Source organism: Culicoides brevitarsis, chromosome 2 (genome assembly GCF_036172545.1).
Source record: "Culicoides brevitarsis isolate CSIRO-B50_1 chromosome 2, AGI_CSIRO_Cbre_v1, whole genome shotgun sequence".
Taxonomy (NCBI): Eukaryota; Metazoa; Arthropoda; class Insecta; order Diptera; family Ceratopogonidae; genus Culicoides; species Culicoides brevitarsis.
The window spans coordinates 14,434,558-14,453,256 of record NC_087086.1 but is presented as its reverse complement, the minus strand read 5'-3'; the positions used below and the strand labels follow the sequence as shown (position 1 = coordinate 14,453,256).

The window sequence follows — 18,699 nt, the reverse complement described above, 5'->3', positions numbered from 1 at the left end:
GGACTGATTTCCAAATAACGCATGCGTCGTGGCGTTAATCAATATTGGAAGACGGTACGATTCTCGCCAAAACGGAGTGTGTGCAAAGAGAGTTCTGTATGAAGCACTTCTAACCATTGGAAGATCGAACCCAAGAATTAATATTAACGTGAGTGTTACCCCCATATCTAGTACTTTGCTTATTTGCTTCTGGTTTCGAGTTCTTGTTGTAATTTGTGTAGTAATTTTTATTCTATTAAATATGACAATATAATCAAACAAACACATAAAAATTACAAAACAAAAATAAATATACATAAAAATAGTCAACAGAAGTAAATTTTATGAATTAAAAAAAATATATAGATTTAACGTAACAGTGAATTTAACTCTCATCTTGTATCTAAAAAAAAAATTTAAAAAAGTGTCCCAAAAGGGAAAAAATAAATTTCTAAATAAAAAAATAAATTTATCAAAAAATCTGGAAATTAAAAAAAAAATCCAGGAAAAAAATACGTAATTAAAAAATAGTTTGAAAAAAGTGCGAAAGACGCCTTTCAAAAAAAAAATAAATTTTAAATTAAAAACAGCAGGTATTTAACAAATTTTCACTCCACTTCCAATTAAATTAAATTTTCTCGTAGATTGAAAAATTCTATCCTTTATAAAAAAATTTTTCCTTGAAAAAAATTGTCAAATACAAAAAAAATTGTAGTCACTGTCTGCATGCAATAAGTTTGTCCTTCTTTTGTAATGAAATGTCTACTAAACTTAAGTAGAGTAAATTTCTTTGTTTTTCCCTTTTTTCCGTGAATCTACTTTTATTTTTTTTTTATGAAAATGACAAGTTCTTGACAAATTTTGTCCAATGTCAATTTTTTATTTAATTTTTTTTTTAATTTACACAAATTCCTGTCACGATAACAAGTCCTTCAAACGTCAAGGCACACGAGGAAAATTGTTGCATGCGAGTCCTTCGGTTTTTAGATATTTTTATTATTTTTCATTTAGTTGATATTTAATTTATCAGCAGCAGCAGCAGTTTTTGTGAGAAATGTACATAGATAAAAAAAAAACTAAAATTAATTAATTAAAAGTAACTGACACATAATCAGCAACATCACAATACATGGACAAACAATCAAAAAAGTATACGAAAATAATGATAACAATTGGCAATAAAAGTAAAGTAAAACTCAAAAAATGAACAAGAAGAACAATGTAGCGTCATACGAGCGATTTCGCACTCGTTATGAAATGATCGGTTAGTTCCTTTCGGTTTTTTTTTTCTGCATAAGCACATCATGAATACTGTAAATAACACAACCACAACAACGACAACACTTCAATATCAGCATCCAGATTTAACTTCGATAAATAGTCAGCAACAAACGCAGGATAGGTCATGTCAGTTGTTGTTAACGACAACAACGACCACTACGACGAATCAAATAAATAAACACAGCGGTGACCAAATGACGACATCGCCGTTGCCGGTTATCAAGCCATCAGAATTGCTCTTTAATCCAGCGATGAACAATGAACGATCTCTTGTAGCTGTTTACTGTTTTATTAAGAATTTTATTGGGTAAGTCTTCATCGACATCAACAACAACATCGACATTCGCGGAATGAAGAACGGCAAATAAATAGATAGAAAGTTGTCGTCAAAAGGATAGCATCGCATTTTGATTTTTGAACCTATGTCAGCCCAGTGAATATTTTAAATTTTCTAAACAGTTTAGAATATTTTTTTTAACTCAAATTAATTTAAATCTCCAATTCTTTAAAATATATTTAATATTTATCCCAAATTTTTATTTTTCGTAAAATGAAAAAAATAGAATGTGCATTGGGGTAAATTTTAAAATTTACACTGGGGCAAATATTAAAATGTGCATTGGGATTTTAATGAAGAATATGAATCAAAAAAATAATATAATTGACTTTCTTTGAAATTTAAATTTTTTGTAAGTAATTGAAATCTAAGCCCAGTGAACATTATGAAATTTCATCCCAGTTCACATTTTTCGTCATCCAAATATAGAACATATTTATGATATCAAATTTTATCCCAGTTTTCAATCTTCAGTCGCAAAATCTAAAAAAATCTTAATCTTAAAATAATTTCTTGCTTTTTGTCCCATTGAATATTCTAAAAAAAATATCATCCCAATGCACATTATTTTGTTAAAATGTGTGTCCATTTTGTGTTTTAACCCCAGTTTACATTTAATTTTTTGTTCCAATGTCCTCCGTAAAATATTTACTCCTTATCTAATTTTTGTTTCTATTTAACCCAGTTAACATAAAAAATTTTCGCCCCAATGCACATTTTTTGGTTAAGATTTATCCATTCTAAATTTTAACCCCAGTTTGCATTTAATTTTTTTCCCAAGACTCTTTGTGAAATGTTTCCTCTATTTTTCATTTTAAATTTAACCCAGTTAACATTAAAAATTTTCGCCCCAATGCACATTTCAAAAATTTTAGACACATTATCTTGATAAAATTTCAATTTTTTCTTCGAAATGCGTAAAAAACATCAACAAATTGCTATGGAATATTGTGCATTTTTCATGATACGTGCGGCTATTCATTAATTTTTGATGAAGCAATCTACTGTTATTGATTACATGTCCTTTACGTCTCGTTTTTCGACAATAAAATAAATGAGAGAAAACGAAAGTAAATACATCGACAATTATCTAAATTACAAGCTAACAAAAAATTAACACAAATTTACTGTCGAAAAAAATTATTTTGTCTGTGTGTAATTAATTTTTTATTTGGTAGACCAGTAGATGCACATAAATTATTCGTGTTTTGGAAGTAATTCGCGCGGTTTGTGAGTGTTTTATTTTTTGTACATCATACACAATTGATCGGAACACGTTCCAGAACATTCACTTTCAAGGTTACGTAGAGAACATTAGTTTAGTGACTTGAAGCTGTGTGCGCCGCTTTATCATTTATTTATTTTATTATTTTGGTTGCATCATACTTTTTTTATTATTTTTTTTCTTCTTCATCTGCGGATCACTGAAAGCAAACATCTTTTGTCTGAGTAGAGATTTTGTTGTTTTTTTTATAATTTTTTTGACGATCAATGACCACGCGCCTCCAAGGTGAAAATCTTGTTACATTGAAAATTTTTGTTCCGTGTGTGCAAAATTATTAACGCTTGATGAAAAGCAAACAAGAGGAAGACAAATTTTTCCGCACATAAATATATTACAGCATTAAAAATTTTCCAGCGGTTGCCAAAAATTCCTTAACGACATGATGATGATTGGGATGGCTAATTGGGTGTTTTGACAAGTGTTTATTAATAGAACGGAAGATATGCCGTTAAATGAATAAGTGAAACGCAATTTAATTTTTTTTTGCGTTTATCAGTTTTTGGAAAATTTATAAGATTTTGGATTTTTTTTAATAGTTTTTTTTTTATTATTATTTTATTATAAATTTTATTTATTTTTTTTTTTAATTAATTTATTTTTTTTTAATATAAAAAATTTTTAAAATTAAATATTTTCAAAATTACTTACATTTTTTACAGTTCTCAAAATTTCACGATTTACTATTTTTTTTTAAATTTAACATGAAAAAAAAGATTTCTTTAATTTTTTTAAAATGTTAATTTTTTTCCTTGAGTTATTCAAGAATTTGCAAAAATGTATATTAAAAAAAAATAAATTTTTCTCTTTTTTTCATAAATATTCTTTGATTTTTTTCTTTCATGTTTCATGGAAATAACTTCAAATTCAAATTTTTTGAAATTAAAAAAAAATTATACATTTAATTTAATTTTTTTTTATTTTTAATCAAATAATTTAATTTAATTTTAAGATTTATTTTAAAAATTTAAAATTTTTTAAAATACCTTCCTAAAATTAATTTTTAAAAAAAATTTAATTAATTTTCAATTATTCAACAATTACAATTAATCAAAAAAAAATTATTATTTAAAATAAAATATTATTAATTAATTGAATTATTAATTAATTACTAATTAAATTAATGAATTATGAATTTAATTAAATAAATTTATTAAAATTAAATAATTTAATTTAAAATAAATTAATTTAAATACAAAGCTTTAAAAAAATTAAAACAAAAAAAAATAATTCTAGAACTTTCCTTCCTTAATTTAACAAATTTCCTCATCAAAGCCACTCCCCAATAAAAATACGTCAAAACCCATCCAAATTCGATACATTTCTGATGATTCAATTTTTTCCTGGACAACGCAAAAAAAAAGTAATTCTAAAACGTAGAAAGTGCTTAATTGCTCCGCAACATGCGAACGCAGTTAAATTTAATTCGCATGACAAATGTTTCATGCGTGTGAAGAAGGAACACTAAAAAAAATAAATAATAATAAAAAAGAGAGTGAGGCCAGTCATAACAAACATTTCATCAATTAAACATTTTACTACCACCAAAGCATGTCAAAGGCTAATTAATGCGCGTTCGCTTGTTTATCTTCGTTTTTCGGACCAAATTGCGACTTTTTTCTGCTATTTTTGGCGGAATTATCTATGCGAAAGTCAAGGCCACACCAATCGTTACAAACGGATGTTAATCTAAATGACAGGACATTTTTTTATTTTTTTTTTTTTTTGTTTTAGTCAAAAAAAAATTCACCTCATTCCTAAAGAAAATAATTTAATTCGAAGTGACTTTCAGACAACTTTAGAAATAAATTTCCATCAAAAAAAATAAAAACATTCCTCATGCATAGAAAATATTTATTTTCTCACATCTGAATCAATATTTGGAATTCTTTAGCTGTCAGCTCTTTAATCTCTAAGCGAGAAAAATTTTGCAACAAAAATATTTTTATTAATAAATTTTCTTTTTTTTTCTCTTTTTAGGTAAGGAAAAAAATTAAAATTAAAAGGAAGTCAAAAATAATCGTTGAAGAGGGTCTGTACAATTTTTTTACAATTTATTAATTTTCGACATTGAGACAATTTATCGAGAAAATTCCTCGTTCCTAACAAGAACATTCATTAAATTGTTGTAGATTGACGCAAATCACATTAATTGGCAAGGTTTTCAATTTTTTTTTCTTTTCTCTGTGCAGCTAGTTGACTCTTTATATAATTAGCTGCAGTGCGAGAACGACAGCTGACTTAACGTTCGGTTTTGTGTGACTAATCCGCTACACAAGCTCGGTGCCAACATCAATTGGATGATTCGTGATTGAAAATGATGGGAAATTATTCCTTCAAGCAAAAAAAAAAAAGAAAAAAAAATTTTTTTTTTGAGAAAATTTTTCTTCGTCGCCACCAATCAAATGCTTCTCAAGCAAATTTCACGGAACGAAATTTGAAATTTTTCGCGCGAAGACAACTTAAGGCGCGACAATTTCATGGCATGTCTGCCTGTGCTAACACAAAAGCCAAATAGACAACGGATAGATAGCAACACGAAGTGCACAATAATAAAAATAAAATTTTATTTTATTAATAAATTATATATTTACTTGCAACTAGTATTCGTTAGACCTTTCGACGCGCTCTTGCTAGCGAAAAATTTTCCGATTGATATTATTGAATATTTTTGACTGACCACGTCACATGACCCCGCAACGAAAAATGGGATTACCTGAAATGAAAGAAATTTCATCGCGAAAATCGTCCGCTAGTTATTCAAAAAAAGAACTTAGAACTAGTTTAAACAACAATATTTCGCGAATGATGAACAGGCAAGTAATTTGTTGCATCTAAAAAATAAATAAAAAAAAATATTTCAAAAATTTTCACTTTTTGTCGCATCAGAATTTTGGTCGAAAGTCAAAAAATTAAATGTTTTATTCTAAAAAATAGATTTAAAAATTATAAAATAAATTAAATTATTTTTTTAAAATAATAAAAATAAATAAATAAAAATAAAAAATTAAAATTATTTTTTAAAATTTTTTAATTTTTAATTTTTTTTTAATTTTTTATTTTTTTTTAATGACGTCAAAAATTAATTTAATTTAAACTTTGATAAAATTGAATAAAAGTTTACTAAATTTTCAAAAATTAATTTATTATAAAATAAAAAAAATATTTTTTTAAATATTAAATAACTTTTATTGTAATTAATTAATTTTAATTTAAAAAAAAATTAAATTAAATATTAAATTAAATTAAATAAATTTTTAAATATTTTCAATTAATTTAATTTTAATTTAAAAAAAAATTAAAAACATTAAAAATTTACAAAAATTTTAATATAAAATTAATAAAAAAAATTAATTATTTTTGAATTATTAAATAAATATTAAATTAATTTATTTTTTTCATTTTTTTTTATTTAAATTTATCAAAATTTTGATATTTAATAATTTTAAATTTTTATTTAATTTTCATCGAAAAAAAAATAATTAAAATTTTCCAAAATTATATTTTTTTTCAAATTATTTTTCGATTAATTTTATCGACAAAACTTGAAAGGATAAAAAATGTTAAATTTATTATTTTTTTTTCGCCTAAAGAAAATTTCGAACATGTCAAAAATCAAACAAAATAGAAATATTCGCATGAAAATAATTGATGTTGGCATCACAAAATAAATAAACAAACACCAAAAAAGGGTCACTTTTCCTGCTAAAGTGACAAAATGTGACACATTATATCACAAAACTTGATTAATTTTGAAAATTTTATCAAATAATTTCAAGGAAGTCCCTCGTGATCGATACAAAAAGGTTTCTCTTGCCTTTCTAATCAAAAATTTCGACGCAAATTGCTCGTTTTGCAAGTTTAATGAACCCACAAAATTAAATGAAAAGGGACACACGATAAACATCCGTTCGCACTTTGCTGACTCAATTAAGACCGAAATCGTTCGTTTCATTTAATATCAATCATGTCTATTTTTATCGCGATAAATTGTCACCACACTGCACTGCTGACGACATCGAATCGTCTCGCAACTTGTCGATTTGTTACAATTGATTCAATATTTTTTTTTTTTTTCTATCCTTGCTCAATTTAAGATTTTAAAAAGATTTTCTTGTGAGAAATATTAAATTATGACAGGAAATGGCCTGTCTGAAGATAAAAATTCTTTACGTGACCAAGTTGAAAAATGCACAATTTTTATCTAATGCAATCATGAATAACACACACATGAATAAAATTGGCTTATATTTCAAAACTTTCATCATATTGCCCGCACGGAGCATAGAAACATAAAAAATATATTTTATTTATACGCAAAAGAAGTTTTTACTTTCATTATTTTTTTTTATAATATAATAGAAAAAAATGAATACTTTCGCTCATAGAAACGTTTTTATGTGAATAAAATAGGCATAAAAAGAGAACACTTGCTATTTACATGCATTTTATGCATTATCATCGAATTCAATCTTATTTGCATCGTCATGGTCGATTGAAGGTGTGTTCATAGATGAAAATTTTTGCTGTCTTTTATTTTGTGTTCAATATATTTTTTTTATGACTTTTATCATTAATTTATTAAAAAAAAATTGATTGATGATTTTTTTTTGAAACGCATTAAGAATAATGAAAAAAAATCTATTAACTAGTATTATTAACTAAAATATATTAGAAAAAAAATATTTTATGCTTTTGAATAAAATCAAAATATTTTTATTGATAGGTTTTTTAAAAAATTTATTATTATTAAATTTTGAACCCAAATTAATTTTTAATACATAAATTAAAATATATTCTTTAAATTTAATATGTTTTTAAATTATTTATTATTTTTATTAAAAATTAATTTAAAAAATTTATTTAAAATAATAATTGAATTTATGAAAATTTAATTTAAAACTCTAATAATTTGTTTTTCTTATTTTATAATTTTTTTAAATAACAATTTTTATTTATTTTTTTAAAAATTTATTAATTTTTTTTTATTTGAATACTAAAAACTGTTAATTAATTTTTTTTAAATATTTTGAAGGAATTTTTTTTTTTAAATGTTTATCAAATTTTTTGTTAAAAATAATCAAAAATATCTAAAAAATATTTTTTGCACAAATTTTATTTAATTAAATATATATTAAAAAAACTTTTAATAATAGATTATTTAATAAATAATTTTAATTACCATGCCTTTTAAATTATTATTTTAATTAAATTTTATTTTTTCAATTATCAATGAAAAATTTTTTGAAAATTTTGTCAAAACAATATTTTTTTTTTTTTAAATTATGTGAAAAATAAGACATTTTAAAATAAATTTTTTGATATTTTTGAAACTTATTAAAAATCTAAATGCATTTAAAAATATATTTTAACAAATTTTTATTTTGATAAATTTTGAAATTAAATTAATTTTTAAATACCCGGTTTTCAGTTTAACAAAAACCCGAGATTTTATTTTTAAAATAATAAAAAATTATAAAATTATAAAAAAAAATAAAATAAAAAAAATAATTTATTTTTTAAAAATATTTTTTAAATTTATTTATTTTAAAAAATTTATTTTTTAATCAATTTTTTAATTTTATTTTTTTAATTGCTAAAAAAATTTTTTTCCAAAATTTATTATTAATTTAAAATTAATAATAAATTTTTTTTGTATTTTTTTGAAAATCAAATTTTTACATTTAAAAAAACCAATTTTTTTTCAAAATATTTTTTAAATATTTTATACATTTTTTTTTTTTCAAAAATTTTATAAAACGGTTAAAATTTTTGAATTAAAAAATTTTTTTTAAAATTTTCTATACCGAACGTTGATGATTACATAAATTTTCAAAAATTTTTAATTTTTTTAAATATTGCATAAATGCATTTTTTTCAATTTTTTTCGTAAAACAACGTATTGCCGGCAAAAACATTTTATGTTGGAAAATAAATAAAAAAAAAATAATTGACGTATTTTTAAAAAATAAAAATAGTATTTAATTTATTTTATCAAAAAATTTTGTAAAATTTATTTTATTTTTATTGACGACGTTATTTTGTTTAATTTTTTTCAGTTAATAAAATAAATTTGATTCTTCTAATTCTTGTGTTTCAAAAACTATTTTAATTTTTATTTTGATAAAAACAAATAAAAAATTAAAATAATAAAAAAAAGTTGTCATTTTGTAAAAAAAAATTTTTATTTATTTTATTTAATTTAATTTTAATTTTTTTAAATATTTTAAATATTTATAAAAATATTTTTTTTTCAAAAAATTTAAATTAATTTTATAAATAAATTCTTCTTTTTTAATTTATACAATTAGGTATCAAAAAAACAATTTCTTAAAAAAGTGGAAAAAAAATATTTTCTTGAAAAATTTTCCACTAATTTAATTACACAATTTAAAAGGTAGTTCCTTAACTACAAAACAACACAAAATCCTTCAAACCATAATTTTCCTCAAATTAAATCAGAAAAAATATAAAAAATTCATACATAATAAAAAAGACCTTCCATGAAAATTCTTCAAACCAAATTCCTCAATGAAACCATACAAAGTTAACATTTTGCATGAATTATTGATGCATAGTAATTTTCCTTTAGCAAAACCCATACATGTACTTACTCATCTAACGACCGAACGTTGTGTGGTTGATGTACTGAGAAAACATAAATAAATAACGAAAAAACGAGTTGCTAGTCAATTGCATGAAAATGGGTCAAATATGCATACAACAACTGCATTTTTTTCAATTTTTTTCGTACAAACAACGTATTGCACGGCAATAGAGTACATTTTATGCCATTGTAGACAGATATAAATAAATATCATAATACAAACTGGTTTACTACTTCTTCTTCGTTTCATTGTGCCTTGACGTTATTTTGTTGCAAACTCCTTATTTTGTATGTTTACTCTTTTTTTTTCGTGTGAATGAATGAAAAAACTCGTTTAAAATAGTAAATTTAATTATATCCATGCGTTCTCGTGCACACGAAACGCGACGCGTCATGGAAATGTTGTGTAAACATGAAATGGAGGGAAAAGTGAACAACTTCGCATGTACTTCACTTTACGCTATGCGACGACGTTATTACATGTGTTTAAAACCACGTGTTTTTTTTTCGCTTTGCTAGACAACATGACTCTCGCGTTAATGTTCTAATAACAATTATCAGTCAATGAGAACAATTAACTTGCCTTGATACGGACAATAATGGGCGCGAAAAAAAAAATTATTGAGCGAAGGTTCGATCGAAAATTTGTCAGTTCAATGTGCGAATAAAAACGCGACAAGCTTTTGCTTTTTTTTTTTGAGGTAGGTGTGTGAGTGTGTAGACGAATAAATTAATTGTAATAGCCATGACATACAAAAACCAGTGTAATAAATCATTTTAGTGAGAATTGCTGTCATTCATCTCTGTACAACAAACTAGAGTACATTTACACTTAAATACTTGCAATTGCAAAAAAAAATTAGAGCTCAAAGTTGTTTTTGTAATAATTGAGTTTTTTTTTGCGATATATTTTATTTATTTACAAGTTGATAATAATAATTATCACTTCAGGAACTAAATTTTGTCGTACTTATTATTATCATTTAATTCCGTTTTGAGTTTTCTAATAATCTAATCTTGGTATCATTAAATAATATTATCGAAATAATTGTAAATGAATTATTTTTAAATATTTTTCATCGAACAAATGAACATTTTCAATAAATTTTTAAAACTAATGTATGAAAAAAAATATTAATTTTTAAATTTATTTAAATTTAATAATAAATTTAAAATTGAAATTAAAATTTATATTTAATTTTAAAATTTTATTTTTTTTTTAAATTAATTTTTACTTTTAAATTAAATTACATTTTTAATATTATTTCCTTAATTTTAAAATTTAATCAAATTTAATAAAATTATAAAATAAACATTCACATATTTTAATGAAATTAAATTTAAATTAAACAAATCTATTTTTATATTTTATTAAATAAATGTTAAAAATTATAGTTATATTTTTTTAATATTCTAAAATGTTAAAATTAAAAAAAATAAATAAATTAAAAATATATATTAATTTATTACAAATAAAAATTCAAAAAATATTTAAATTTAAAATTTTTAATAAATTTATATATTTAATTTTATTTTAATAAAAAAAATTAAATTTTACAATTATGAATTATTAAAAAAATATATAATTATAATTTAATTATTTTTATTAATTTAAAAATAAATTTGAAATCTCTTGTATTTTTCATAAAAACTCGTAAATTCAAATTTTTTAATTGGTAATTTTATTTTATTTTAATTTTAAATAAATAATATTAAAATTAATTGAACAATTAATCATTTGATATCTTAATTAAATTATTATTTAAAAAAAATAAAAAAATCATAATGTTTGAAAAATATTATAAAATATCTATTTAATTTAAATAATTTTAAAAAATTAAAATTTAAATAAAACTACATATTTTATATATAAAAACACAGTAAAAGGATGTCAAAATGTTTAAAAATTCATTAAAACCCACCAAACATCACAAAAAATTAAAATTTATTTTTATTATAATAAATTTGAATAACATCTTCAGGATTGAATGAATTGTTACTGACCTTCTCCAAGGTACCCTTAAATAAAAAAAGAAGAAAAAATCAGGGTTACCATTTATAAGTATATTATTGTATATTTTTACACCTTATGAATCTGTTTTATAGTTTTTTTCATACATATTTCATAATGATGAAAAAATATATATTTTACAACTATTAATGTTTGTACATTGTTATGTAAAAATAAATTTGTAGTTAAAACTACAATAAAACATAAAAAAAATTATAAAAAATTGTTATAAAACATCAAAAACAATACGATCTATCATATGATGGATAGGTTCAAATACATTATATACCTCGACAATGACAAGTATATAAAAATGTTGCATGTTAAATTTTTGGCTTGATGCATATATAAATTACACGAGGTAGTAGTAGTCGTCGTGCAATACAAAAACAAATTTGAACGTTTTTTTTTCTTCAGACACATTCGCATTTTGTACGACGCGTCGAACGATTTTCATACATTCGTTGCCCATATATATAGCATTTTTCGATACCGGTGCCTTTGTAGTAGTAATTTTTTTTCGTTTTTGTACAAACGCGCGGCGATGCGATGTACATACACAGACAACTCTAAATTGTATACCATCAGGTTTTTTACTCAACTAAACTGTTTTGAGAGCAGTAGAGTTTGAACTTTTGAATATTAAACAACATAACACACACAAGAAATTTCGCTCTTTGCAAGGCATGCCAATTTGAAGAAAAAAAAATAAAAAATTAAATAAAAGTGAAATTACCATACAAGTTATTTGCGTCTAAATATAAAATTATAGAACAAGTGTTTTAATGTAAAAAAAAGATAAAAATTTACGAAAAGACTCTCAGTATTTTTTAATAAATAAATATTTCTATATATATGTGAGAAAAACATTACACAACCAAATCTCTACTACTACCTACTATACTATACTTTGTAATAATATACGCGCGATTATATATACAAAAAAAAATATAAATATATACTTCAAAGAGCATGTTATGGCGAACAAGAAGAAATACCAATTATAGAAATAATACAAGTTGAAGCAGCAAAAAAGATACAAACAAACCAAAAAAATAGAGTATACGAAAAATTTACTATTCAAAAAATAAAAAAAAATAAAGTCGTACGATTAAGAAGCCATATTGAATTTGACAGCGTCAAATATTTGTTTATATTGTCTTTTTGTGTGATTAAAATAATAATAGCAAAATAAAATAAAGTAAATTACGTAAGCAAAAAAAAAACATCTAAAACTGTGAGACATTCATGTTTATGTTTATTTTTGTACAATCTCTGTGTAAATACAACTTCCGGAAAGTGCCCCATAATATGCCAATGTGCAAATAAATAAATAAATGTTCAATACATGGCGAGCGAGTGAAAACTTTTTTTTTATCAGTTGATCGTTAAAAGTAATAAAATAAAATTCAAATTAAATTAAATACTGCCGTGTCCGTATTTATTGTCGTATTCGGCAAAAAAAAACTTTAAAAAACGTTCCTTAAAAAATAATTAAAAATAAATTTTAAAATGAAAACCGATTTAATGGCAATGCAGCAAATGGCTGCCCTCACCACCGGAAAGCAAGACGTTCTGCGGGAAGTCGTGATGAAATACATTGATCATTTTTATCCAAAGTAAGTTAAAACAACATGAGTCAAGAATATCAAAAAAAAAAAAAGTACCGGTGTGCCGGTTTTATTTTTTTTTTCAGTAAAAATGTTGTTTTTGTGAAAGAGAAATGTTATATTTTTAATTATTTGACAGTGTTGATGTTTTTGTGCTGTCGTCGTGCTCTAGTTTAACTTAAATTTGTGTAAATCATTAATCAATGTTCTAAAGAAGTTTTGGTGATGTAATGTGATTTATGGGCAGGGATGGACAATTTATCTAACTTTTACTATTAGCAACTTTTAATTCGAAAAGTAAAAAAAAAATATTTGAAAAAATTAATAATTATTTAAAAATAATTTTTATTAAAAAAATTTGTATTAAAAATTCCAAAATTAATAATTGATTAAAAATATTTAAAATTATTTTTTTTTTATTTTTATTTTTATCAAAAGAAATTGTTTTAAATTTAATTTATTTTAATTTTAATTAAAATTTATTTGAAATTAATTAATTAATTATCTTAAATAATTGCCAATCATTTTTAAAAATTTTTAAAAAATTATGAATTATTTTTTGCAATTTATGGCTCTTAAAAAATCAAGAGTTTATTAATTTTTACTTTTTGCTTGATTTGAGTTAAATAATTAAATAAAAATTTTTTTAGGTACTTAATATTTCTGTAAGAATTTTCTCAAAATTTTCAAAAATAAATATATTAATAATTTAGCATTCTTTACAAACTTTGACTTCTAATACAAAAAATGAAAAATTATTAAAAAAAATTTTAAAAAATGATTTTAAAAAAAAAACATTTAATTTAATTTGAAAAATAAAATAATTAATTAAAAAAAATTAAATAATTAATTTAATTAATTACAAATAAAAAATTTATTTAATTTTCATTTTAGTCTAAAATGATTAAAAATTTAAAATATTTTTTGAAAAATTGAAAAAAAAAATTTTTTTTTTCAAAAAGGGCCTTTTTTAAAAATCTTCAATACTTACACAAATAATAATAATTATCCATCCCTGATCCTCATCTAAGCTAATCTGTAATTATCATCATATGATCATTTAATGGCTTCTTGACGTCAAACTGAAACGTTTGTGATTTTCCTGCAAAATAATGAATCACTTATGCTCATTAAATGCTTTTTCATTTCCCCTTAACCATGTACCTTCAGTATGTGTGTCGTACTGAAGGGCATTTAATTAGCAAATAATTGATATATGAATAATGAAAACGACCGCACGGAATGAGCACATTCCAAGCAAAACAATTTTCCATACATTTAAATTTATAACAATTGTGACATGACATATAAAATGTAATAAAAAAAATAAAAGAGCGTCATCAAATAAAGTTTAGCTTTTTAATTGATGAAATTGCGTTCTATACAAAAAAAAAATATTAAAGAAAAGTGATTCACGAAACTTTTTTTTTTTTTTTTGCAAAAACAAACAACTTTACATTGTCATCGTGTCACACCAAATTTTTCACTTTTCACATTTTTCTTTATTTTTTTAACAAAAATAATAAATCTCACTGGATTTTCTGACGTACATAGCGCGGGGATTAATAAATCACCCAATTTTTTTTATTTTTTGATATATTTTTCTACGATTTAATAAAGCAGACACTGACGTTGCGGCAGACATTTTAAAACCACGACGGTATTGCCCCAAAAAATATTAAAATTTTGTCTTTACATGAAAATATCGGAAAAAGGGTTTAACTAGGCAACCCCATTTAAATTACAAAAAAAATCACACTTGTTCGATTTTTTTTTATTTTTTATTGTCCTTCATATCTAAAATTAGCGAGCAAAAAAATGTTTGATGCCATCGAAATATTTGCTCGTGCTATTTTTCGCTTACATCTGATGATTAAAAGTTTTTTGGCTTCTCGCGCCAACTCATAACGATAGTTTTTTTTTACGAACACATTAAAAATTTATGTAGGTCAATGAATGTTCTTGAGAAGGTTTGCGAGAGAGAGCAAAATAATTATCTCATCATAATAAAATACTAATATTTTTTATTCACCAGATACTGAACACGTGGTCGCATAGTTTTTAACATAATTTTGTGTTTAAAATAAAAAAAAATAAAAATAAACAACATAAGTCGTGACGGAAATTTTTTTTTCTGTTTATTATTTTTTATCACATTTTATTTCATTTTATGCCCATTCACATATTTAAAGCGTGCTAAATTTTTATTTTTGTTTAAAATTCAATAAACAATCGTTCGATCGTCGAAAAAATGGCAACGATGTGAATTTATTTGTTTTTTTAGGCAGTTAATGAAATGTTGTCATTTTGAGCGTATTTTGACAACATTTAGATGTATCAAAAAATTTTAATGGAAAAATAATGGACACGAGAATTTTCTTTGAAATTTAACCTTGAAGAGCGTTTCGCGTGTTGTCCATGTCGTCGCGTGTCTCTGACGTGTTTTCCTTCCATCAGAGTTGTTTGTCATTTCCTCGTTTTTCTCAGTAATTTTGTCAATAGTTTTAGATTAAAATGATGTTTAAATGGTTTCAAGGAATTTTCGATAGAAAAAGTAAAAATATTAACTTTAAAAGCTTTTATTTTGCTAAAAAAAAAAATTAAAAGAAAAGTAAAAAAAAAATATTTAAAAACTAATTAATAATTAATTAAAAATATTTTAAAAATAATTTTTATTAAAAAAAAATTATTTTAAAAATTCCAAAAATTTTTTTTAAAAAATTAATAATTGATTAAAAATAGTTAAAATCAATTTTAGTAATTTTTTATTTTTTTTATAAAAAAAATTTTGATGCATTAAAAATTGAAAATTCTATATAAACTTTAATTTATCTTAATTTTAATAAAATTTAAATGTAAATTTTGCATAGTTTTTAATTGAAATTTTTATCCTGTATTTAATAATAACGAAATTAAAAAAGGTAAACAATTAAAAATCTTTATTTAAAAAATTAGATTTAAAACTTGCGCCCTCCATTTTTAAGAAATAATTAAGCAACTTCAAAAATCTTCTAATTTTTTAAAAATGTTTTTTGCTCTTAAAATTTTGATGCAAAAAAATTAAAAATTATATACTGAACTTAGTGAAAAACTAAGAAAATTGAAAAATATAAAAAAGTTCAAATTGCATGAAAAACAAAAGAAAAAAGTTGAAAAAGTTTAAGCTTGAAAATATCAATTGACTCAAAATCGCAAGATTAAACCACGGGTCCACAATTTTTTAACAAAACATCAAAATTTTTCCAAAAAAAATCTCTAGAATTATTCAATAACTTTCTAAAATCATCAAAATTTAATCGCCGCCTTCCAGTCTTCAACTCACTCCGTCATTTCCGCTGCCAAAAAAAAATACAAAAACGTCCTTTCATGCTCTAATAATCTCTTATCATCGTCATATCAGACAGACTTCAGCCTTCATAGCCACAAAAACATGTCAAAAATACCACAAATGTTACAAAAATTTGATAAGACTAGCAAATATTTGCTGTATTTTTTTTATAATTCGATTGCGAAACATATTCTAAAATAAATAACATTACCATATGAACAATTCCCTCTTTATTCGACTCAAATTTATTCTGTACAGAAGTCACTGTATGAGTCACATTTTCGTAAATTTAATGCGTTGTCTGCGTTTTTATTATATTTGTCTACTTCCTCTTTTGCGTTACTTACCCTATCATACTTCTACTACTCAATTACAAAACCTTCCTCTTTTATATCTAAAGAAATAATAAAAAAAATATGATTCAATTGTATTTTATGATGATGATACATTATGAAATGTTTCTGTATTTCAAAGTGAGGATGGTCATGGTTTATTAGATTTTTTTTTGTTTTATTTATTTTTTAATGTTACAAAGCCAAAAAAATGTGTAGAAACGTTTTTTGAATAATAAACAAAAATTAATCCAAGTAATAATAATAAATAAGACACCAAAATATACACAAAAAATTATAAAAAACATCCGATTACCAAGTCCGTAAAAATTCATATAATTTTTGGTTGACCTTCACTTTGTCTTCTTCTTTTTTATTTTATATTCGAAATAATTTATTTCATAGCACGACGATTCATTCGAAAAAAGAAAAATTATTTTTAGAACAATTTTTTTAAAAATTAAACAAATAAAGAAAAAAGATTTTTTTTTAAATTCTGCGTTTGTTGCGAACTTCTGGGAAATGCTAATAACCTGTGAAAATATTTATATTATTTAATTAAGAACAAAAAAAAATGCGGGAGACTGCAAATTTTCCGCTATTGATGTTTTCCGACGACGCAGCGATGACAGACCGAAAATTGAAATGCTTTAATGTCAAATGTTAATTGTGAATATTTTTCAACTGTATTGACATATTTATTGAGTTGTTGTTACTCAAATGTGTCTTAAACGCGTCTTAAATTAGATCACTACTTTGTTTTTCTTTCGTTTGAAATCGATTTTAAATGCATCTGCTTCCAATAAATATAATTAGTTATTATTAGTTATACAACATTCTAATTGAAACCTTATTTCTTTTTATTTACAGCGCATCTGGTACAAGTGCAGTTGCGATTGATAATAAGATCGAACAAGCCATGGTAAGTACAAACATTTATTTATTTTTAACTAGAGTTACCCGTAGATTCGTTCTACGTACCTTACGATTTTTTTTTTTTTCAAATTAGAAATTAATTCAAAAATAAATAAATTTTAATTTTTTTAGAGTTAAAATTTTACTCTGAGAACTCTGACTTGGCTATGGAGATCGAATTTGTCCATTTTCGTCTTTAGAAGGTTTTAGAATAAAAAAAAAAGTTTAGAAGGACATGAAAATTCTAAAAAATTAAAAAAAAAATCTGAGTCACTCACAGGTATCTCTTTGGTCACTCAGAAATTTTTTTAATAATTTCTTAGAATTTTCATGCACTTCTGATTTTTTTTTTAAATTTTAAAACCTTTTTCAGACTCAAATGAACAAATTTGATCTCTATAGCCAAGTCGCTAACTTTAACCATTTTTGAGTTATAACATGTCAAAAAATGTATGGAAATAATTGTTTAATTTGATATACATTTTTAAAATATTGCAACATGAATTTCCTTTCTAAAAAAATATGTTTAACTGGATCAAACAAGTTTCGAGATAAATATCAAAGAGATATAATTATGTTCAATACAAATTAGTTGAATGTTTATTACTGAGTCAATTGCAAATCGTACAAGTTAAAGATCAAAGACTTTTCCGATCACCAGTCGATGCCGTGCACTATATTTTTGCCAATGAAACAAATCAATTGTAAAAACACATGTAAAGTTAATAAAAATAATTGTTTTGCATGGATGGTCAATTCGCTGCCATAAACCTAGTGTGGCAGTAAACCAAACCAGTAATATCAATCTGGTCGGTATATAACAGTAAATTAGTTAGGTGCAGGTCTGTCTATCGCTATGAAACAGTGGAAACAGAAAATAAAAACTAAAGTACATAACAATTACATACTACTACGAGAAAGAGAGTGAACAACTTAATAATAGCAAAAACAATTAAGTTGAAGGACGACAGCATCATATGATATTTGTAGTATTATAACCGTTTGATTGACGTGCGA

At 23.1% G+C, this 18,699-nt stretch overlaps 1 protein-coding gene across 1 annotated transcript in view; it reads left to right on the top strand.

Moving 5' to 3' along the window:
• LOC134831878 (protein bunched, class 2/F/G isoform) overlaps window positions 1-18,699 on the top strand; it is a 51,554-nt gene that overhangs the window by 19,982 nt on the left and 12,873 nt on the right. Inside the window, exon 3 of the mRNA XM_063845708.1 lies at window positions 17,638-17,689. Within this exon, the coding sequence (XP_063701778.1) occupies window positions 17,638-17,689 (52 nt within the window). The remainder of the gene's footprint in view (window positions 1-17,637; window positions 17,690-18,699) is intronic.